This window comes from Bombus pyrosoma, linkage group LG13 (genome assembly GCF_014825855.1).
Source record: "Bombus pyrosoma isolate SC7728 linkage group LG13, ASM1482585v1, whole genome shotgun sequence".
NCBI classification, from domain to species: Eukaryota; Metazoa; Arthropoda; class Insecta; order Hymenoptera; family Apidae; genus Bombus; species Bombus pyrosoma.
Genome location: NC_057782.1, coordinates 3,128,508 through 3,153,769, shown reverse-complemented (window position 1 = coordinate 3,153,769; position 25,262 = coordinate 3,128,508). Strand labels below are relative to the sequence as shown.

Here is a 25,262-nt window from a genome sequence, read left to right as displayed (position 1 = left end):
TTTAGCTCCATTAAATGGAATCAACTAGTTGACAAATTATCATCCTCGAATTTTTATCAGCTACAACTCTACGAAAGTTAAAAATTACTTAATAAAAAAGCAACATGTATTTTCCTCCATGCAAATTAATTCGCGAAGTAAACATCTTGGCAATTTTGTTTCGCATACGCCTCGCGTCCGTCCTATCATTTTTCTTCTCGTTTCACACCTTCGACCTTACGTTTCACTGGTGCATTTACGGTGCACTGGTTCTTGACGAAGTTCCGTGTAATCTAGTTCCTCACAAAAAATAACCTTGCAACGAACGAGCTGTTCTGCGCGGTTACGTTTCTCTTCTCATGTCGACGAGAAGCTCGAGACCTTAACTCGAGTCTTAAACAAAGAGTGACGGATAAATATGAGAATGGATCTGAGATTGTTCGTTGATCAGCCCTGATAAAGTACACATCGATACCGTAGCTGCAACGGTAAGTAAGACGAAGCTGTATAAGCCGAAGTATCCTTCATAAAAGGGAGCTGGTCAAAGGTTATCCCACCTTTTAACGTTTCGTTTTGTTCGTAGAACAGAGTAATTTCAACTCTGATGAATTCTAGGTATCGCTAAGAGAACAAACAGCTAATGAGAAACTGAGAGCTTCAATAGCTAGAAACTTCGGCTCGCGAATGCCATTTAAACGTTACGAGACGCAAGTTAACGCGTTTATTCGTCAGTTTGCACAATAACCGTAGAATGTGGTGATTCGTGGAACGGGGAAGGTACACGTAATGGATGAGGCATTGATGATACGCGATTTCAAGCAAAAACGTCTGCAACTCAACCACTGAAAAGTCTTTTCCAAAAGGAATTCTAAATAACGAGCTTGGCTTTTCGCTCGGATTTTTAGATATTTTAGATTTTAGTTAGTACCTGAAAACACTGGAAAAATTCTAACTAAAATAATAAAGTTACAGGAGATTCGATCTGTCTGCATGCGTGAAAGTTTCTGGTGAAGCGACATGAAAATCTCTTTCTGTTTAATCCTTTTTGCTTTTTCATTCTAACGAACTACATGTGCGACGAGTCACGCGATCAACCAAAAGTTTTAGCTCCTATACTATTATTACGAGTATTTTATTGTAGATACATTATACATTTTTGCACCTTGATATTTTGAATAAATGCATTACAGACTTTATTCTACGCATAATATACGCACAAAAACTTTTTATAGTAAGTGCCAAAACACTTTTTCGTACCGCTGTTCATAGGGAACTGTTCATTATGAAAGGATTAAAGAGAACCTAGTGAAAAGTTCAATGACGGCGAAACCCGTTCATACGAAATAGGTTACACATAGTTGGATCTTAACTAGTCTACTCTCACGTCGCGGTAATTCTAGCTTTGTATTCATGAACATTGAAGAACTTTATAGATTTTTCGATACGTCGAACTTTTCTCTTCTGAAGATGCGCAATGTGCACGAAAATATTCCATAACGTGAGATAAATGTTCGAAGTTGCGTTGCAATATTTTACGACAGGTTTGATTACAAATAAGATTCTCTGATATCGAGTTACATGAGAATTTGTATCATATAAATTATGTTATTCCAAATTAATGGTTTCCTCTATTTGAGAGATAAATTGAATAATCAAATATAGGTATGTATTGATTAAATGTTTGCATTGCTGTTGATTATTCTAACTACTAAAATAAATTCAAGAGTAATATTAAATTATGATAACGATATCGGAGATCACGAAATCAAATTATCTTGCGATCATATTTTTGAAAAGATCATCTATTAGAAAACTGAAAAATATTGAAAATTTTTACCGATCTTAATTTCGTATAAGATAAATACGTAGATAAAATCGAAAAATTGTTCGTTAAACTTTCTGGTTGACTATTGTATTTGTCCTCGATCGTGTCTGACTTAGGATAGCCGTTTTTACTTGATAAAGGAGGCGCTCTTTTAATAGAAACAAAAGCGAAGAGATTCAGTTTTCCCAGTCCTATTTCGAAGGAACTGAGAAGTTACGGGACAAGTCGATGAAATTCCAGGGATTCACGTTTTATCTGGGAAAGTATCGAGTCGTCTTAGCTTCCTCCCATTTTGATAACGAAATGGGAGCACGGTTAAGATAAGAATCTCTATCATTCAAAGCTAAAAGACTCTCTTCTTTTTCTTTTATTATGTTCCACCGGAAGCATCTTTGTTTCACCGTTCTTTCGTTTCAATTTCATGTCGATGGGCCAGTCTTCTCCCCTTCGTCTCGTTTCGATCGATCCCTCTTCCTTTAGTAGCGAGCTTTGTCGTATCAAATACACTTTGATAACTCGATAGAAGTTCGTTTGTGAAATACACGCGAATATTTCGCGAACCGAAAATTTCTCTGTAAATGTTAATTATCGTGGAGAGTGCTATCATTGTTGAGAATTCTCTAGATTGTTTTCCATCTACGTGTAATAAATGCATTTTAGCAGCTGTTTATCGAAGCTGCTTTTACGTGACGTTTACAAGTTTCTGAGAAGTTATTTTCCTGTGAAATCTTTAATAAGAAATTTTTCATTTTGTCGTGGATATGTTTGAATAGTTGACTTCAAATTTTTCTACAAAATATTTTCCTATATAGCGATAATTCTAAATTGTAAAATAAAGATGGAATAAAATTTCTTCATATATTTTTCGTTGCAGTGATTACTAGATTAGTAGAAATATCCAATTCAAGAAATTTTAAGAAACACATAAGGATACTTTAAATCGTAGGATAAAAATAAAGTTCAATTTCTTTATACGTTTTTACTTTAAACAGGCAAATATATAAACACGGAAAATATTCAATTGGAGAATATTTTCAAAATGTCTATAAGTTTGCAGATACTGTGGACAATTTTAATTATAGAATAGAAATAAAATAGAATATTTTTGTACATTTTTAATTTTAGAAAATGTATGTTTCTTAGTAGTATTCAATTTTCTCCAATGATATCAGCTATTTACGTGCTAGGCAACGCGGTTATATGTAACGCGGTTATAGCCGAAAAATCGATAGCTATGTGTTTAGAGTTGTGAGCTTTCCAATTTACGATTGCCTGCTATCGAGTTGGCCAAACCGGCAATCGTTGCGAGTGGATCTTACGATTTCGGAATTGTTTGCCATTGGATCTTTAATTTATTTCTACAGTTTACTTCTGCTCCGTACTCAAAAATAAGCTAACTGTGCAGCTTTTCTTCTATTTTATTTATATATCATTTTGATCACGCCTCCGGTTTCAATACTTTTTTTTCTCTCTAAATATTTCAACGTCACGTGAAAGTTATAAATAAAAAAAACCGATTTTTACAATCCACGTACTTTTTCAAATTTTGTTTCTTTTTTACGAGGACAAATCGAATATTTCTCACCGAGGGATTTGAATTTCATGCGAAATTCTATTTTTTCTATATTCTGTTATTTAATATTTCGGACAAAAATGGGTTACCTCGTGCTCTCGGTTTGGTTAACAATTTCAAGACTATCTCGTCATAAGCCTTCTCTTCGGCAACGCCAGAATCTTTCACCAATTTTTCCTTAATGGCGATGCATATGTTGTACTTTCCCAGCAGTTCTTCCAGCTCTTCGAACGCCTGTAACAAACCGAACAGTGTCTTCGTAATCACATTGAATTTCTATTTTCTTCGTTTCTGTTTATCGGTATGTATCGCGACTGCGACCCTAAGCAGGCTTTGAAACAACGAGACGAAAGAAGAAGAGACAGCAAAATTCCGTTTCAAAGACGACGATGCTGAGCGAATCACTTTACCTTTGGACTTTACCTTTGATGAAAAGATGCGCTCTTAAATACGACATAAAAAGGTTAGTACATTTCCGAGATGGATTATACTTGTAAATAGCGAGAAAAATAAAAAAACGAACTGATAGCTAAGAACATGGAACGAATCTCTATACTGGAATTCGTTTCTCCAACGGTCCTTTCGATTCGTAAGGAAAAGGCGAGGGAGTGAAAAAAAGATGGATAGCCTCGTCTAATAAAGATCTACGTTCTTGCGATCGATTCTGATTTCATTCCGGGGGAAAATAGTTTAATTCGCGTCGTCGCGTAATAAGGTCGCTCGTTATCGATTTCCGTTTTACGATAGGTAAACTTTGCCATCTCTGTGTCCTTCCGTGTTGATCGATCCGCTGTTACACGTGTCTGATGTTGATCTCTCGACAGATTGCCGCGATCCGATGATTCGACCCGTAGAAATAAATTACGCGTTAGCACCCGCCCGGTTAATATCGGCTCTTAGATGTCAAATACATCCGACGTGAACCGAGATTAATTTCTCTGTCATCGTTTCGTTCAAACAACTAGCATAAATGGACGTAACGCTGTCGATGATAGCGTGTATCTCTTAGATAATTACACAGAAATGGCTGCTTGATCGATTCGATACGAGACTTTTATTGATTTCAAGTGTACAGTTATTCGTTATTCATTGTGTTGTACTACTTAGTCTTCCTATAAATCGTGTTCTTGACGGAAGAAAAAGACATCGATCTCGTGAATCGGAATTGTTTGAAAACTTTTATAGTGTTGTTTAAGCTTCAACGATGTATTAGTCGTCTTCCAGAGTTTACATTATTATTTTATTGCAGCGTTTAACTACTTTCAACGGTAAAACTTATCAGATGTGCATCATTAATAGTTACGTCGGATTAATTCTTACGGTACAATGATTCGATAAATAAAAATAGTAGTAGACGTGTATAAAAATATTTTCTGACTATTTTCATTTAACGAATGATTGTAACTAAAAAAATACCTATATATTCGTGAACAATTGTCCACTCGTAAAAATGGTACATAGTCATTTCGATAAGATACAAATACCAATGTAGAATGGCGAGATAATTCATCTGCCCTTGATACGTTTGTCATAAAAAAATCGTGCGATTTTATCTGAAGATGGGAATTCGCATCACATATTTTTTTCTTTAAACAAATATCTGACCAACATTATTTTCCACGTATATTACAAATAACGAATATTATACGTATATTTTATTTTATTTAAAATTCATATCCGGTATAGATTTTCAAATTAATCCGCTGGAAATAAACTGGGCTATGGATTTGTTTAGGAGAAAATCTGCGATGTTAACGAATTTTGGTTGTCCACGAATTATAAAACATCCTATATCCCCGGAATCATCGAATACATTTTCGCGAGAACTTACGACAGGATTAGGGAGATAAAAAAGAGAACAAACACGCGGAACGGTAATTTACAACGTTCATTTTTCTTCGCTCGGTCGAATCAGTTTCTAACGATAATGAAAATGCACACGCGCGTACCGCAACCACGCGAGGATAAGCATTATATTGAAATAAAGTATGCAGCGTGAATGTGTCGCAGCGGAGACCGGGGGAAGGGAAAAATGTCGTATTTCCATGCATCGTGCAGTGAGAATAATTCAAGCTTGGCAGCAGCGAGTAACGAGAATGCAGAAATCACCGGAGGGTATCGTTAAAGATTCAAGAGAATTATTAGACTAACGTAGCTCGTCGCTCTGCTGTCTGCATGATCCATCTTCCCATTTTCTTCTCTTCGAAACGTAACAGCATTTTACGCTTCTTCCCTATTTTTACGAGCAAGCAATTTTCTCAAATCACAGCGAAAAGGAAGGAAGAAAGAAGAAGTCCCGATAGTTCGTCGACGATTTCACAGTCTGACCTGTTTCCTTCCGCATCGATTTAGGACCATATTATACTTATGAGAGAACCGTCACATCGGTTACGAGGAGATTAATGAGATATGTTATTGTCGAACCGTGACTCGCCAAAGCTGTTCCCGTAATTGCTCGTTCGAACGTCTTAATGTTATTTTCCCGTAGCTGTTACACAGTTGGTAAATTATCAGAAATATTAGTAAGTGTTGGAGTTTTGAACGAATGGCCAATTTACCATTGGAAAGTAAATTTCCCATTTACGAATGGGAAGTCGTTAATTCCATTTTAGTGAGATATGCACAATAGGAATTGCATAATATCACGCAGAACATTACGGCCAATAAAATGGAACATAAAGACAATCGTGCAAGTGTTTAATAGGAAATGCAGGTGCACGAAACTTCGAGAGAGCAGCCACATGTACGAAAAGACAATGATGATGAATGGCTGTTTTTAGAGGATGGTACCAGATGGAAATTTTGATAAATAGTTCTGTCGTTCTTCTTTTATGGAAAGAGGAGTGAATTTGAGTGGGATGAGGAGTGAGATAGTTATCACTAATTGTGGAAGAGAATGTAGATAGAATCCGGGAAAGATAAAGAAACAACTTTAACGTAGAATGAATCGAGAAAATAGACGTACCTATAGAATGGAGGTGGGAAGAAGAGAGAAGAAAGAAAGAAGAACATAACAGCATTGTATTCTTCTTCCCAGTATCTTCCAGGGGATAGTATTTGATTTCTTGAACTTTGGTCAAACGAGAATGTTTTGCAAGAAATAGTTTTAGTCCGAGAAAGGAAGAACAAGAAAAAGAAGTGGTAGGGGAAGAAGACGATAAATGCCGTTGCGTTATTATACAGTATCATCTTTGTTATACTTTGCAGAGAAGATGGTATTTAAATTTTTCGATTTCAATGGAGCTGAGGACATTGGCTGGAAAGACGGTTAGAAAAGAAGAAAAGAAGAAGGAAGAGGAAGAGTAAAAGGAAAAAACGAGATGGTAAAGGAGAAAAAGAAGAAGAAGAAGAAGAAAAGGAAGGAGAAAAAGAAGATAAATAATATTGCGTTCTCGTATTCAATACTTTGCAGATAATAATATTTAATTTTTTTAATACCGTTCGAACTACTGTAAGAGTGTCACGGAAAGAGATAGAATTTAGGTCAAGGAAGAAAAAAAAAGAAAAGAATATTTAATATCTTTGGTTTCGTTCTTCTTGTATGTACATGTACATCAATTGAAAATACTGTCTTGTATATATAGAGTGTAACGTATGGAAATGAAGGGTGCATCTTAAACCCTCAAGAACAAAATGCATTCAGTAACATATACGTGCTTGTGGGGGAAGGAGAAAGGACGTGCATATGTCATTGTTGAATCAATATCTAGGTCAATGGCGTTCCGCTGGCCATACACCTGTCCATTGTTCTGTAGTGGTGAAGTGGGTACGTGATGAGTCGCGATAAATTACAAGCGAAGTTGACAGAATGTATTACAATTTGGCTGTCACGGGTACACACGACGTGACAACGTACAACGTACAACGCACAATATGAGACGATCCACCAAAAAAAAAAGAAAAAAAAAATGAAGAAACTATGTAATATTTCTAAAATTAACTCTAAAATTCTGTATTTTATTCGTGAAAGCAAATTATGTACAAATTAATAGTCTGACTATTTTAATGTTCTATTTGCTGCATGTACCATGTACATGTATGAAAGAGTTTGAAGTGGACAGAAGTACGTTTCGAGATATACCTGATTTTATTTTAAAAACAAATTAAATTTATGTTGTAAGTACATAGAGTAATCTATCGCAATCTATCGAGATCTAACTCGAAACATGCAAGCATTATCGTGCCAGGATCACGCCCTGTATTCACGTCCCTTTCATCGTTTTCAATCAGTACATCTCATGGAATACCTAGCTCCCCTTCGCTTTGGATCGCGTGAAAATTCGATTTTACCGTGTACGTGAAAGTCAATTTTATACCATTACAGACGTCTGGTTATTATACCACACTTCGAACGAAGAAGAGGGATAAACGTGAGATGGTTATCGAAACAAGGAAAGGTTATCCTTTCAACCGTGTCTGAGTGAATATTTATCAATCTCGAAATTCCACCGTATCGCGATATTGTTTATTGACTGTGACATTTTTGTAAGATATCTGTATCCACTAGACCATCGTTTAATGAACGATTCTCGTCGCTTTCGTCGCTTTTTTATACTTTTTTTCCGCGATACAACGAGTTTATATTCATCTTGACATAAGATCGTGCTTTCACGCGACACATAAATGGTAATTAGAACGCCTTCGGGATACCACGATCATCAATCTTTTTTTGCGACATGGTAGCACTTACCGGCGGTATCAAGATTTCAGAGCTTAGATAGATCAGTGCATTGTTGACTTCGAGTCGTTTTAAGCTTGAGAGTTCGCGAGATAAGAGATGTCAAAGCTTTTTGATCTGAACGTGCCTAGATCAATATTTACTCCAAGATCTACGCTTTCCAATTTATCTATTTATCTAAGCTCTTCAACTTTTGGAAACTGTGCTTTCGAGATTGAAGCTTCCCGACTTTGAAAATTTTGAGATTCGAGTTTTTAACTTCGACTAGAGATAACCTTTTTAAATCTGGAGCTTCTGTGGTTCTTTAAGAAAGTAAAGTCCTTAAATTTTTAATTTTCGTGTTAAATATTCTCAAGCTTGAGTTCCTGTGTTAAAAATTCTCCCATCATAAATTTTCGATGACAACGTTTCCTGACTTTGGAAATTCCAAGTTCGTGGCTACTAACTCTTAAAGATTCGAGACTAGATCTCATTAACCACAAGCATTTGACCGTTAGCCGTAAATTGTTTAAGTCAAGGTTGTTTGGCTATCTATTGAATTATTTCGAATAGAGTTTCATATGGTTTAGGATAAGATGAGTATCAGTATGGAGTTTAATTTGGTAATTGTCCTGTTATCTTAAACGGCGTATACCTGTACAGCAATTTCGTGACGTTAGAGCTGTTTTTATACCAGAAGAAAATTTGGGCCGAATATTGTGTTATAGAACGTATATGCTGCTGAGAAAAATGAAATTCAAATATTCAATGTTCAATAGAAATGTTCAAATATTTTCCCGAGCCTCTATATGCCTATTGCTCAGGAGAATCCATACGGTTCAATATTCAGAACTGTTGCGAAAATGTATAAATTAATTAGGAAATTATTAACTGGATGCAGTACTTTCTACGTTCCTATGGAATTAGCAAGTTGCAAATTTATGTAATCAAAATCAAAAGACTTAACTATAGCATCCTTGCGTATAATAGTAACGTATAATGTATAATGTTAATGTATAATTAAATACACGATTCGGCGATATATTCATCGATCTCAAATATCTTTCTCGAAATAACATCGATAGTCTTTCTGTTAATTTGAAAGAATCTCCTTTGTTCATATAAATTTGAGAAAATTTTTCTACATTTCAATTTATGAAGTCGATCGGTGTAACTTTTCAGCGGCACGATTAATTGTTAATAACATTAACGGACAAATATCGGTCGACTTCGATACGAATAAGTAAGACAAGGCTTATCATCTATTCGAAGGAATTTTTTACGCGCAGAAAACTGCATCTGTCCCGTCGGTTGGCGTGAGGATAATGTGGGCCATGCAAGGTCGTTTGTTATGTAGCTACGTATTTCGAGAAGAACCTAATTAGGTGTGTGCCTGTTTTCTCTATCGTACGTCTGCTCCCTTCCTCGTTTTTCCGTCTATTCGCGCTGTGCAAAATGTCGCGGGATTGACTATATGCACGCGATTTAACGTGCCTAGGATGAAGTATTTAACGGACTGTAATGTAACCTCGGTCGGTTGGTCGGTACCATTCTAATTGCGTTCGTTCATTCACTCGTGCTTAACACGAAGAATTTATTCGACCACGATTTCCCAACTGTGCAGCTAGTTGAATGTCATGCCGATTTAAAGCACGTTGAGCTCATTAGTTCTATAATTAATTGCACTTGAATTATAATTTCGAAATATACATGTTGGATATGAAATAAAGAGGAGATCGAATCTAGAACTTTTAAATATTTTCTTTCATTTTTTTAGAGATTGTTTCAGGATTATATATGTTCTTTCCTTTTCCAAGGTAAATCAGTCCTGTTTTTTTTTTTTAGCATTATCGTTTGATGTCGTTTCAAAGATAATTGTAGCAGATATTTAGTTTGATAGGGAACGTACACGAACAGAGAGATTTCAAAGTTCGATAATTGTTGGCGTACCTGTGTCAACAGAACGATAAATGAACAATTAAATTAGAGGTAGCCGAATGTTCCAAATCACGAAAATCGATATTGTACGTATACATAATGCTAAATGGACAAATGGAAGTTTAATATTAATACTTGCGTATATGAATATTATTGTTATAACTTGTATTCGACACTTTTTACTACGTTACGGTAACTGGAATATACAGGATGTTCGGCAACAGATGGTAGAATATTTAAGAGACGCTTCTCCGAATCAAAATAAAACGAAGATGAAGAATAAAAAAGGTACGACACTTCGTCTGTTATTTAATATTATAATATCTAAGAAGCTAGTAAAATATCTCTGAAGCTTGGTAAACTTCTCTAAGCGCCAGAAGATGGATGTACAGCGATTCTCAAACCCTGTATATAACATAGATTAATTGCTCTTGTCAAATATAATTCCATAATTTTGTAAAATTGTAGTTCGCTTTTCACTTAGCAGTTGAACTTTCTTTTATCCATCACTGCACATTAAACGGTTAAATTATCTTCCTATGATTCTCCATATCTATCCAAACGTAAGGTTTGTTCGAAATTTAACATTCCAGAAATAAATCTTCTTTATAAAAGTTTCAACATTTCAATCTGTCCTGCAAAACTTGTCACAAAATTTCTTAAAACTTTGGATGGAGGTCTGGTAGGTAGCGTACGTTGCATGTTATATATCATGTGTCTGATGTAATATCACATGGTTGACATATCCAACTACTCGCTTTCACTGTATCAAACGTAACTTTCAATTCTAGCTTTGCCCTCAGGAAATTTCATTCTTCCATTTCTTTCAGTTACAGACGCTAAACGTATTTTATCCTCTTCAGAAATCTTTTTTCTCCATCGAGAATATTGTACAATTAATATATTAATCCAGCGAGAGCTTACTTTCAAAATCAATGTTTATTGCTGTTATTATTCTCAATTTTTGCCGAATTATCCCGATTACTTAGTGGCTTATTATTTCTCGTTTTTCCTAATCTCTCGCTCGTATATTTCTCGTTAAACCCTTCTGCTATTCTTTTATTTCTTTTTACAATTCCATTAAACTATTATTATCAGAGTGGCACCACTCTTTCTTTTTAGATTTTTTTCCCCTTTTAAGCTAAAAGAATTGGAGATACCAATTATCGTGGAGTTCGATGTCGAACGAGTCCATTAACATCGATATTGCAACATGTACAGTTCGTTTCGGTTGCCGATGTATATCGATATGAAATACCGAATCGTTTATTTACATGCATGCATTTACACTACGCTCGTCTATTAATTTCGTTCTCGTGGTACTCTAATGAGATGTAAAGCCGATTTGTTTTATGCACGCACGCTACTCGTTTCGTGATCGTATTATTAACAGGCGAGTGTTCAAGATTTTGCACGCGATATGTTCATTTTTCATCTGTTTCCCTCTCTCTCTTTACCCTTTCTTCAATTGTTTTCTTTCGTTCAACGAATTAATTCCGAATATTATGCATGCATGTTACAAACGTATTCTTCTTCTACATTGTTTCGCGAAAACGTAGCGAATTTTATCTCCGTGTCTCTTTCCTATTCCTCGTTGTTCCGATATCTTCCTTGCACAATTGCAATTACAATGTCGTTATCGTCTTTTTCTCCTTTATACGTTGCCGTCCTTTCCAGTGAAATTAAAATTGGAATAGACGATTTATAAATGGAAGTACAATATTAGGATAAATGGAGGAATATAATCATCTGACATAAAATTTATTCAACAATGTTACATGTAAATTTATGCTAGTAATATAAAAGACAAAGGAAATAAAATTCACAATTAAGGAATCGTTAAAGAATCTTTTCTCTAAAAATTAAAGCTATTAGGCCGAATGATAAATTCATTCGAGTTTTATTAAAACGAACATGCTATCGCTTTCGTATAAAATCTGAAATGATGGACCAGTAAAACTCGGAAAATGTTTTTCTCGATCCAGTAATTACACGAGATAAAAAATTGAAATAAATAAAGAACGAACGAAAAAGCATTGATATCGATAAGAAGATATTAAACATGAAATAAAATATCTATTGACTTAAAAATTATTATCTGTCGTATATACAAAGACGAACACATATAGTATCTGTCATATCGTCACGCGGTTTTAGTTCACGCACGACTAGCGTGAAGGAAAATTTCAGTAAATTTCTCTCCATGACGTTCACTGCTAAGAATAATTTCCCAAAATAACTCAGTCCTCTGTGGTTTTAATTACGCTCGATTAGCATAGTGGCGATTACGACAGCAATAGGAAGTCGTGGAGCAGACGGGAATGAGTGACGCGACGTGAGACCGGAAAAAAGAGGAGACCGTCCAAAAATGAATACATACGTTGGCAAGTTGCAGCCTAGAATTGTACCTTTGTGATCGTCACGTTAAACAAGGCAGCCCGCGGCCGAAACAGAGAAAATGAAAGAACCCTGACGACTAGCGCGCTCTTGCACGGAATTATTTGATTACGTATATGTCAGGCAAATGAAATACACTGCAGTTTCTGGTGTGCCGTGAAATATTCGGTGAATTGTGGTCGAGTAGCTTTCACGTTCTCTGGCTGAACGGATGCTATAATGCAGTTTCGTGGATTTTAATGTAAATTAATGTGACTGCAATTTAACGGTATCAAAAGCATTCTCTATTTTTTATATAATCTCATCCTTCTTTGCCTTTTTATTTAAAAAAATGAGGAACGTGACAGACAGTGGAAAATATAAACTGAGGATGTGTAAGAATTATTTGACAATTAAAAAAAAAAATACATGTACTGATTTACCCTTCGTAATGGAGTTTATGGTTTGGAAAATGAAGAACGATGGCAATTCTGTTTAAACAAAATAAAATTCGTAGGGTAGAGAACAGATTTATACTTTTGTTATATTCAACTACTAATTGACAGTGACAAGTTTCTGAAAATTCGACGAAATAATGTGGTATTCATTCGACTCGTGTGAACAGTGCGTCGCGGTAATTTGATCATAGAGATTCATTTATTTAAAAATTACAATGAATACGCCATGCGTGATGGTTAAATGGGTATTTTCTGGAGTTGATAGCTGCAGCTGTGATCGCATTGTCTGTTGAATGCATTGTTTCAGAACACTTATCCGGCCGAATCAATCAACTGTTCGTACCGAATTTCACAGGGGCGAGATCGTATTTTTTGCGCGTATCCGCTTATTTTCTCTATGCACATCGACGCGATATATCCTTGTTAATTCATCACTCATCCTCATTGTAGTTACGTATAAGTCCAATAATTATCTTCACGCCGTAATTCAGGTATCGGTCATTAAAACGATGGATATTCCGCTTCATGTGATTTACTTTTTGGTAAAATGGAAATGGAACGAACGATACACTAGAGGGCGGTTTCTACGAAAATTATCTTCCCATTCCCATAGAAATGATATAAAAGAGAACAGTGAATTTTTACGAACCTTGTTTATGAATATATACCGGTTAGTATAAAATATACAATACTTCATTTTGTAGAAAATGAACGTAGCTATTTAACGAAAAATAAATACAACTGTTTAACGAGTATGCTTATGATATTTATTTATTATTACTATTATTTATTATTATTATTATTTATTAATATCTAATGGAAATTGCTATTTGGAATTCGTAAAAGCGACTTAAAGAGACCAATGACCTTCCCCCAAATTTTTAACGAAAATCTTCCGACCAGTATAAAGTCATACATTATTTGTACACTACACTTTCAGCAATAACATAAAAATTTAATTAATATATACAATTTGTAAAATATCTGGCTTAATATCAATGGAGAAAAACATACGTTACCTTAATTCCGTAATTGCTTTCCTCGTATATAATAGATACGTAACGCCACCCTATATTCCTCACGATATCCACCATTGCTTTTACTTGATAGTGATCGCTCGGTATTGTACGCGAGAAATATTCGAAGCGTTGTTTGTTGGACAGTTCCGGGCTGGTTGAGAAGAAGGATACCTGAAAGAAGTCGGAAGTTTTTATCTTTAATGTCCCTTTGTATTTCGAAGAAAACTATCGAGTATACCTTTCAATCGATCTCATTAGTAACGTTTATATTCAATTCTAACTTGAATTTTTGACCTCTGACTTTCTTCGAAACGTTATTCCATTAATTTTGTAAAACTAGAGTATTCAAGAACTTTTCATATTTGCCTAGAATATTTTAAATATTTTATAAATTTTTAAAATAATATCAGAAGAATATTTTTGTGATTTCATTTTTAGAATAACTTTCTCATTCCCCTGTGTTACTTAGCTTTTGCAAAACATATAACAAGCATTATGTGCGAGAACATGAGTTATGCATATACATTGCTCTACAAATTCGTCTAGCGTAACTCGGATAGAATTAGTTTCCGTCTCATATGCCTGGGGACAAATGTCTAGCCATAATTACGTGTCGCTAACTTATGCCGCGATTCATCGCATAACATAAAACAACTTCCCAACATTAATCTTTTCCATATATTTTTAGCATTTGTAATTCGAAACTATTATATAAATTTCATTTTCTAAAACAATACCAGATACAAATATAGTACGTGTCTCTATTATCCTAAGAATAAAAGCAATAGAGGATGATATATTTTTCTTGTATTTTTAGATAATTTGCAAATATTTATAGGATGCGTGCAAATTTTCTCTGTGCACGTGCATATTTACTCATAATGTCGGTCATTTCGACGTTATATCTCGCGTAGTGGAACGCTAATAGAGGTATCGTAATAACGCACGATGAATTTAATTAGGACGTGAAATTGGACTCGTCGAAATTATTAAAATCTCGTGTTTACTTGTTGTTCACTATCAGAATAATTTTAAGAGGAATCATAGCGATAGAAGTAAGTTAAACTTCAGATGAGAGTAGTTTTCGAGATAACTATGAGGATTTCCTCCTAAAATTTCGTAAGTGCGTTCGAAGTTGCCTCCAAGTATTCCGACGAAAATTATCGCGAAGGAAAACTACGAGTAAGCTCTTAGTATCTACCAGTCCTTATCTCAGATTTTCCATATCCAAACTGTTATTACATTTTGTTTTCTTGTCTGAACAGAAAGGCTACATTAAATAATTAATAATTCTTCCGTGGAATCGAGAATCGTAGTTTATCGATTTACAAATGTTTATCATTTTAAAATTGTGTTCACTGTTGTAGGAATTTCACCAACACGATTTTTAAATTTCCAATTATACGGACGCCTATTTCTCTCTGCCTCTCTTTAAATTTGCATAAAATGCAAATACGAGATTGAATATGCTCGAATTACAAACTCAATTTTTCGTTTGGCCACCCCATTGGCTGGTTAAATAGTTATTAAGAATTTTTATTCAGAGGTTACGAAATAATCTTGAGACATTTTTCTAAGTGCAATATTTTTTTAGTTTCACGTCGTAAACGATTACAGGTCCAGATTACTTCAGTTCATGATTATAAAATTTTCTAAAATTTTCTATAAGCTTCGCAATTTTTATGCATAATAATTCTCAAACTCCTCATTTACTACATTTTTCGTTTTTACACGAATTTCAGTGACTGAGAGGGTTGCATTTTATTCTCTTTATTTATATTTTTTCCGATTTACTCCCATTCATTTTGTCATTCATATAAATTTGAATGACTAACGGGATTCCATTTGGTATTTCTAATTTTCTTTATTTATATCTCTTTCAAATTTATTCCCTATATTAATTTCCTTATTTACATAAATTTAAATAGCCAATAGAATTTCCTTCTTCTTCTGTTTCCAGGTTTCTTTATAATTTTTATGTAATTATCAATTTTTCTTACCAGTGTGTTATTTTTCTTTTACGTTTTTTGACATGGATCCGAATGATCAACCGGGTTCCATTTTTTAACTGGTCTCCGCGATTTATTTCGGTTGAGCGGCTTTTGATGGGCGCACGACATTTTTCGCGAGCAGTAACGAAAGAACGCGCTCGAGTGAGGTTCAAGCCCGATCTCCGGCAGGATTTTCGTTCCCTGTTGTATAGTCGTAGTCAGTCCACGGGTTGCGCCCGTGGAAGATGAGTTTATGTAGCGAGAAACGAGTCTGCGTTATCTCCTGTTACGCTGGAAGCAGCTCAGCTTCTCTCCACAACGTTGCACGCCATTTTATCCCAGGCACTTTCTGCGTTTTAGCATCTGGTAAATCCATATAGAATGGATCGAATATATTTATCAATTTCTTTCAGGCACAGATTTTTCTCCATACCTGTTAACTTTTCGCTTAAATATCGCGAATATTTGATTTTCAGTTAAAAGATGGAAACCTTCTTATGCGATAATTTACTAGTCAATGATATCGTTATAGTTACTTAGGTATCAAGTGGCAGATTATAAATTTCTTTTCTTTATTGAAACGATTTAAATTTCCACGAACAGATTATCTTACAATAGATTATATATTATAAATTACTTTCTTATACCTTTAAGTTCCAATCCTTCAGGCACAAAAGATAATTTGCACAAACAGTTTTTACAATTTGATAACTTTCCAATCGGAGAGTTACTTGCGATTAATTTCTAATTTAGAGAATTTACTCGTAGAATTTTATTTCTTTCGTTATCGAACATGTAGTATCGCGGACAAAAGGCCTAGGAGTTAGCGTGTAAACCACATACAATGTCGCGAGAGCCGAGACGTTCTTCAATTGTATAGTTTTGTAAAAAAGGCCTACGTGGTGGGTCTAAGGAAAGACAAAAGGGATGCGAAAGCAGGCAGTGCCAATCGGGAAGTCAGTCAGTTATTAGTTGGGAAGTCAGAGAGTGTGAATCGAGAAGTCTTTGTCGAGAGAGAACGTTGAATCCGTTGTAGCGAGAGTTGCGAGTGAACCACTAAATTATAGCGCGTTATTGTGACTAGTTCATGCTAAACAACCATCGTTTTTCTGTCTACATCTGTACAATCCATTCATTGTAAATAAACCATCATTAAACTACAAATATCAGAATATATAATAATAATATATTCCATTGCGATATTACAAACATGCTACTCTTATGTTAAATATTTGCTAGTATTAGTGATTTGTAAAATCTCTCTAAAATTATGGAAACACGATAGAGCGACTTCTTTGATGATGTTAGATATTTGTTTAATTTGCAGTAGTTTCTGTAGATAAGATTTGTATAGGTTTTAACAGTTTTTACTTTTTCAGTGAACGATTTAATCATCAGCTCGCAATCCTTTCGGAGATATTTTCTTCTGTCTTTCGAGTTTTATCTTTGACCATCGTATTCCCATTTATCTGTCTTTTCCTTCTGTTTTTGCTCGCCAAGATTGGTTTTTGTAGACTTTTCTTCGATCTTTCCAGATTCATTTTTCCTCTTCGGCCTTTAAGCTTTCCCTGCCCGTTCTTGAGGAACAGGAGAGGTTCAAGTAAGGGTGATAGGAGAAAGGTGAGATAAATGATGAATGAGAACGGTTGTAATGGGCTGATCTACTCGTTCATGGAACCGATAGACCCGTGTCTTAACCATAAAATCATTTAATAGCTAGAACAACGAATCTCTACAAAAGAGGATTTCTAAAAACAGAAATTGATAGAAAATCCTTCTTCTTACTTTAAGAAAGAGAACAAGAAGAGAAGAAAATTAAAATTTTAGATAACGGCTTTTATATGTATAAATTCTCGTGAATGAAATTTATAGAAAGTGTTGGATGATTCCGCTTCTTTATTTTATTTTCATTGTTTCAATGAATCAGTTTAGTTCTTATGTCGAAACGTTTTTGCGTTTTCACAGGTAGTCTCATCCCGAGGTTGTTTCGAAATTGCAAATCCCTTTGTGAAGCGACTAAATGACGTTATCGTTAATTGAAACGGACCGGCTGCGCCCAAACCGCGCGGAATTGCAGGCCCCGTTGCAGAGACCTCAATAAAAGCGAAATAAACGAACGCACTCGATCGCTTTCGAGTCTTTCTCATATCTCGAAACAAAAGCTTTCACCAGTTTCCCGATAGTTCTACAAATCCGTTACCATTCTCAGGTATTGTACTCGGAAGCATATAAATGGCAACTAACAAAGGAACAAATTGCAATTGTTGTGCTCCTTAGAATACGATCGCTAGATTGCGGATTTTTATGCAGTTATGAGAAGCTTCAAGATACAACAATTCATGGAATGTACATAATATACAGAATCATAAGAAATGTGCGAAGTATATTTATCCCTTGCGATATTTAATAGTCGAAACAATTTTCTATTTGAGATCAATTTTTTTTTATTACATAAAAACGCGAATTTGTATAAATATCAGCAGTTTAACAATCTCTGAGAAAAATCTTCATACAATTCTTATAACGAGGTTATTTTTATTTACGTAAAGCATATTGTGCCTATTATTTAAATCTAAATAAGTATACAGTAATATAAAAGTACAAAAGTATTTTCCAATGAAGTATCTTTTTTCAGATGCTATACATTTCATTCTTATAATACTAAAGTTTCGTAGTCATAAAATATTCTAAAGATACTCGTAAAAATACTCTTAAGTGATACGAAATTTGATATAGTTACAATTAGATCTAATTAATTGATATTTAAAAGTAATATTAAAAATACAACAATGCTCAAGTACTTATAACCACTATGAGTGAAACAGCTTTTAATCATTTTGGAATAGTATTACACTGTAATTTTGTATCGTAATATCGTAGAGTTTTTTGTTTTAATAAAAATGACCTTCTTATAGATTGTACGAATCCGAATAATTATGTAAATCCAAATGAAAATTATTGATCTCTGTTTGTCATTCTTCTTCGTTTCATTATAGTAATTATCATGGAGAATAATAGAGTTTTGTTTCATTTCCTTTGAGACATGTCTTTGGTGAGATTACATCGAATACTAAATGAATTTTGGCCAATGATAATGCATTTGCAAACGATGCGTGTTTGCAGAAGTTGTTTCACGCTACTGGATGCAGTAAAATTACACGATTTTCGATGTATCAAAACTCGTTGTTCCGAATGAAATCACGAGATCTTTAAAATGCTGTTCATATAATCCACAAGTATCCAATAAGGCCACTGATAGGCCAATGGGCGGCGCGACTCTTTACCATTTGCTGATTGTTGCTGAATTACTCATGTAATTGCAATTCGTATCGCTGGCTTGCAGCGTAGTTATTGGTTTGTTCTCTTGTCAACTGCTACTTTTATTGCTGGCTATAATTACCATACGTTCTTTTCATTACGACTTTTTTACAATTGCGATTTTTTTTAAAACCCAGGAGATATTACACGAAATATTGCAAAATTATTGTTCCGAAGAGTATTTCGTTTTTCCTAACGTTAGAACTAAAAATGACGAGTTTTATATTTTGTGATTTTGCAAACTACTGAAAGCATGCAAATGCTTTTGGCAAAATTAATTCTCGATGTTTTTCACTTTTTTTCGCCAGAACTGTTTTCGATGCTCGTAAAGCACAAAGCTAGTCGTTAGCAAAGTTTTTTATTAATTATTATTAGGTTGTCCCAAAAGTTTCTTTCGTTTTATGAGGAAATAATCGATGCACAATATTTTTTGTTTCATATTATTTCATTGAATTATGTGTGATTCATTTTGTTCTATCGGAACATATCATACATAACTCAATAAAATAATATAAAACAAAAAATGTTGTTCATCGATTATTTCTTTCTAAAAAGGAAGAAACTTTTGTCTTTGTTTTTGTTTTCGACAACCTAATACTTTATTTCTTACTTACACTCCCGTCCACAACTGTTACAAAACTTAGGGAAACATGATAACCCTAATTTGCAACTTCGATGTAAATAACTTTTACAAATTTCTTTTTACATATTCTAAATCATTTCCTTGTGTGAGACCAGCAAGTATCTTAATACTTACGACGGAAAGTATATTTATTAGCGATCTGACACGCTAGACACGATTACGTGTATCTATTTGTTTTCATTACATCACTTTAATTTCAAATCATTCGCATACTACAAATCGGTAGTTCTAATATGAAATGTTTATATATCATTCGCAAAGGGATGAATTGGTAAATATCATTACTTCGTCACAGTCATTCTTATTCGTGTCAGAAGTGAATTCGAATCCAGTTATGTAGAAGATTTACTAATAATATCTGGATCTGATGAAAGTCCTATCAATGAAAGTCGAGGCGTGAATAGGATAAAAGAGAAATCGTAATGATCCTCCGTGAGAGGCAGGTGAATGAGAACTTTCACATAAATGTTGAGACAGGCTATTAGCTGAAATAAAGGGGCGTAAAAATATTCACCGCCGACACCGAAACAGTTTTTCTCCTTTGTTTCTTTCAAACTATGCGCAAGCTTTTCATTCCTGTTTTGTCTTCAATTTTATTATTTCGCTCTGAGACCCTGCCATTTTTCTCCCATTTTTCACTCGCTCGCGAATATAATACTTTCGTTGAGCTTATTCGAACAACAGCCTTCTTAACTAACTTACAGCAAGTATTCTCGTCCGTGCTTCGAGTTGTGCTAAGATGTTATCATAGAACGATGGTCGATAGAAAGTTCGTTTTAACTACAAAATTTAAAAAGCGTTTAGAAGCGAAGGCAACCGTGTGAAATCGCTTTAGCCTGGTCCCGTCGATCCCGGGAACAAAAGACTGAATAACCGTAGATTGTAATCGCTTTTTTCAACGACGAAGCAAATGTGAATAATTCTTTAATCTTTCATTTTTCTATGATTTTATTTCTGATGAAAGTGAGGGGATTACAGCTGGTGTCGTTTCCCATTGTTTCAACGTTGTAGCATCGAATATTTATAATTAACGGTTGAAGAAAAATTTTAATTAAAGCTACATTCGATGACAACTGGCGCGCGTGGTTCTGTTTATAATTTAATCCATAATTTCGTTTAAATTTTAATAATTTATTCATTTAATATTCGCGTTATACAATTCGATTCGTTAATAATGTAGCAATTAAAATTTTACGATCTTTCTCGTCTGAACTTCGTTGCCCCTTATATTCTTTAGCCAGTCACTCGAGATAATTGCCGGTTAACTTTTTCTACTAGGTTGGAAAGTTTCTTGCGAACCTGTAAACTATCGTGAAGACTAATCGACTACAGGGCTCGAGTAATCTAATCGTTTTCTTGATCCGTGTTTCTTCAGCGGTTCACGTTTTTCTTTATCACTTCGTAATGGCCGTTTTGGCTTCCTTGCCATTTCGATGCTTTTACCCTTATAAAGCGCCAGATAGAAAATAACGTGGCGGCTATTACAATAGCTCGAAAACAACTTTTTCGTTCTACAACTTGTTCTTCCCCTCTTTGTTTCTCGACGTTGCTTCCTGCAATTCGATACCATTTTTCAACGCAACACTTTTTCTGATCTTTTTAACCGTGTTTCCAGCAATAAAGTTTAGTAATTTCGAGAGTGACGATGCATTTATCGATTGGCCTCGACAAGTTTTCCCGAGAATATCTGTTAAACACTTATTGGTAAACGAGCAGCGATTGGATAAAACATTGTACGTAATAATTATTAATTATGTAATTGATTGTTGATACTCATGCATTTATTTATGAGAAAGCTAATGGTAGAAAAATACAGAGAATGCATATAATTCGCACAAATATATGAAATATCTAAAGTGTAATACTTGTTATAGTATTTAGTTAGCGAAACGTATTGATATTTAGATTGCATTTTTCTGGTTACGTTCATAAAAATATGAAATTTCCCGAAAGTTCAAAACAGCCAATTGTACATGTATATATCAAATATAGAAAGTAATTATAACATTTAATAAACGAGACATAAATCATTTAGTTTTATTCACAAACATATGAATATTTCTATAATTTCCATTATTTTCCGGTTCATTTTACAATCCTTCTAACATTACTTCAAATAACGAAAATCAAATAATAATAAAAATTTCTAGAATGGCAAAAGGTATTGGCGCATATCCTTGTTTTCCAATGAAAAGTTTTTTCATCAGGTTCTGCGTTTCATCTTCATTCATATCCAATTTTTGTCGTTATATGCAGGTACTATTAAATCATACGAAATTTATTACACTACCAATTAATTGTAGCCATTGTATTTATTTATTGTGAACTTCTTCGTTAAACTCTTGTTTGGTATTTTTTAACGAACGAAGATCGATTGTTAATTACTAATTTTAGCGGTGTCCAATTTCGTTTGTGTGCAGAACGATCGCAGACAGTCTACGGACTATTATTTATTCAGCTATACTGCAATGAGGAAATTCAATAGCATATTATTGATTGGTATCAATAGCGTCGAATTTGATTCGATGACAGAATGCTTGAATTACGGTATAAACTGATTGCAGAAACAAAGTTTTCTTATTCTTCTCGCGTTTTCGACAAATTTCCGGCCTCGCAACTAATTGTGGAACATGGTCTATATCTAACCGTGTGGACCTTTATTAAATTTTATCATCAAATATGACTGGCGTTTATTTACTCGTAAATTTCTCCACTAGCGCAATATCGTCTGGCCGTATCTTTTTGTTTCCATCGCCTCGATTTTTTTTTTTATATAGATGTATTAAAAGGGATGCAAAGGCGAAACGAGAAGGGGCTAATGTTTATGAGTAAAGTTGGGATTAAAATCCGTCTTGGTTTAAGCGTGCTATGGCTCGTTGGAGAAGAATAAAATTTCCTTTCGTTAGAGCATAATTCTTTGAGCAACGAAGCACGGATATTTGTTGCGAAACAAATAACTATTCATTATTTAGTTATACTTCTTAAATCAATCCGAAATTATAATAACGTAACATATAAGGGGTGAAACATTTTTTTTTTTTTATTTTTAATGCGAACAAGTTATAGGTAAAGTTAAATTCCCAACATTATTACATTATTATATCGTAGTATCGTGAAATAATTATGTGAAACTCGATGAACTTGCAAGCATTACGAGCTACAGTGCAGATAGAAAGTGAAAATGCTGACGCGGCAGACGGGATGGGAAATGAGTTATCGGGCCCAGCGACAGGTCTGTGGCTCTTTCAGAAAAGCGGTTGCCTGGAAGGCCGAACGTGATCATATTTGGTCATGGACGACTATAAAAACGTGTATGTGGTATGTATGGAAACTGTTCAGAAGGGACGCTTTGGAGGTAAAGGTAGTTGTTGTCATTGATTAACACGAGTTGTGAGTTGTCGTTAGTTGGCATGAGTTGTGCGTGTCGTTAGCCGTTACGAGTTGATTAATTTTATTGATTTAGTTGCTCTAGTTGTAATATATTAATTTATTATGAAATACTTTTAGTTAAATAATTATAGTTTTCTGTTCTATCATGGTAAGTACGCATATAAAATAAAGTCAGTATAATACGTACTCATAAAAGCCTGCAAATTCATAACAGTTTTCTAAATCAATCTGGATGTCATATAATTATCTCATTTTCCGAAAAAGATTCAGCTGTATCATCTTTTCAGTAAGTTTCACAATTCTCTCTCTCTCTCTCTCTCTCTCTCTCTCTCTAGTCAGTATCTAATCGCTCTTTCAATTACTATAATATTTATACTAAGATTTATTGCATATTAATTTTGCCACTACAATTCTCTATTAGAATTAGCATCATATTTCCTTCAATTTTTCTTTATATTCTCCAATTTAAATTCTTTCGGTATATAAATATAAGTATACAGTATATAATATAATATACAAAAGTATATTCTTATTTTTAGAAGTATATACTTGTTAAGTACTCTTGTACTATTCTTCGCGCGCAAAAATGAAAGAACCATGAAACATATTTGCTTAACACTAGCTTCTATTAACAAATGAAGGATAATTTTAATTATCCTAAGCCTCAAAGACGGATCAAGGTGGAGGATTAGTCTGAATTCGATATAACTGACTAGATCGATACCATCATACAATGGCTGTGAAATGCTATTATTGCTGATGAATTACCTGCTTGATGAGACTGGCTAGAACTGCATGTTATCGTGTTTCAAGAGCTTGGTGCAAATACGATCGATAGAGCGGACGTTCATACTCTTGATATAGAGTACGAGACTTTTGACTGACATATTATGTCTTTTGCAGGTGTGCTCTTTCTGTAATTTCCGTTGCCGAGCTAAGATAAACGTTCCAACGATAAGCCAATCGCCCATTCATTCTCACCGTTACGCTGTCATACGATAAACGAGTTACGTAACATTGGCGAGTGATAAGAATTAAATCTGCGATAAAAATCGCAAATTAAATTACAAAGTGTTTAGTGTCGAGGCATTCAGGATATAAAATTGTTTAGTTATTTCTCTAGCCAAAATAACTTAGTGATATCATTTCAGTGATACGTTTAAAGTCTGTAGTAGACTTTACAAGTAAAATGACGCTCCACTGGTCAGACAGTAGTAAGGGATACGAATTAAATCCGTGATATAAAATGAAAATTAAATTTCAAAGTTAACTATGTTTAGGACGATAATAAGTAAATAAATTAGATTTGAGAGGAAAAATTAAATTTCCAGATTTCACGTGTTCTTAGCTATTTTATACAAAATCAGAAATTATTGAAAATGAATTGAATTATTGAAATGAAATGTAAGTATAATAGTTTCATATAAAGTACATAATACAAAATTTTATATTTATATACAGATGGATAGATTTTAATATTCATAAATAGAACGGGAGTGCCACAGCCAGACAGGTCGATATATCGACATTGAGTTACGATTTCGCATCGTGAAAAATTTATCGTTTAGTCATAAAACATCTATTGTATTTTAAAATGCCTCAATGAGCAGAACGAATATTGGAATTTATATAGTTAGTGAATCAATTGATATATCTGTATATTTATCTATTAGCTTTTGAATTATATATATTATAGAAACTATATCTGTATCTATATTTATGTGGTGTATAACGATGTAAAGCGAAATTAACTAAATAATTGCTTCGTTAATAATGATAGATCGACTAATAATGGAATAATTGACATTTATTTCGTGGAATCAGATCCGAGATTAGAGATTGTAAACGATATTAATTAAAAATTGCTGATAAAGTTATTAATCTTATTATTTTAGTGCGATACGAGTTTATAGACAACGAAATAGCTATTTGAATTGCAGATGGTAATAATTAATCGCGTTCAATAGTATCAAGGTCTGGTCTGTGATGCGTGATATTCGATTGTATGATGGTATTAGCCAATTCTGAAATGCAATGACAGGAATAGTTGATAGTCCGAAGGACTTGTTATTCTCACGGGACTTCTGTAAGTTAA

General features: G+C 34.1%; 1 protein-coding gene and 1 long non-coding RNA gene across 2 annotated transcripts in view; one reads left to right on the top strand and one right to left on the bottom strand.

Moving 5' to 3' along the window:
* LOC122574509 overlaps positions 1-25,262 on the bottom strand; it is a 308,890-nt gene that overhangs the window by 13,142 nt on the left and 270,486 nt on the right. Inside the window, exons 4-5 of the mRNA XM_043742206.1 lie at positions 13,826-13,996; positions 3,467-3,611 (exon numbers count right to left, since the gene is read on the bottom strand). Of these exons, the coding sequence (XP_043598141.1) occupies positions 3,467-3,611; positions 13,826-13,996 (316 nt within the window). The remainder of the gene's footprint in view (positions 1-3,466; positions 3,612-13,825; positions 13,997-25,262) is intronic.
* LOC122574512 overlaps positions 1-25,262 on the top strand; it is a 281,783-nt gene that overhangs the window by 7,079 nt on the left and 249,442 nt on the right. The window lies entirely within an intron of this gene.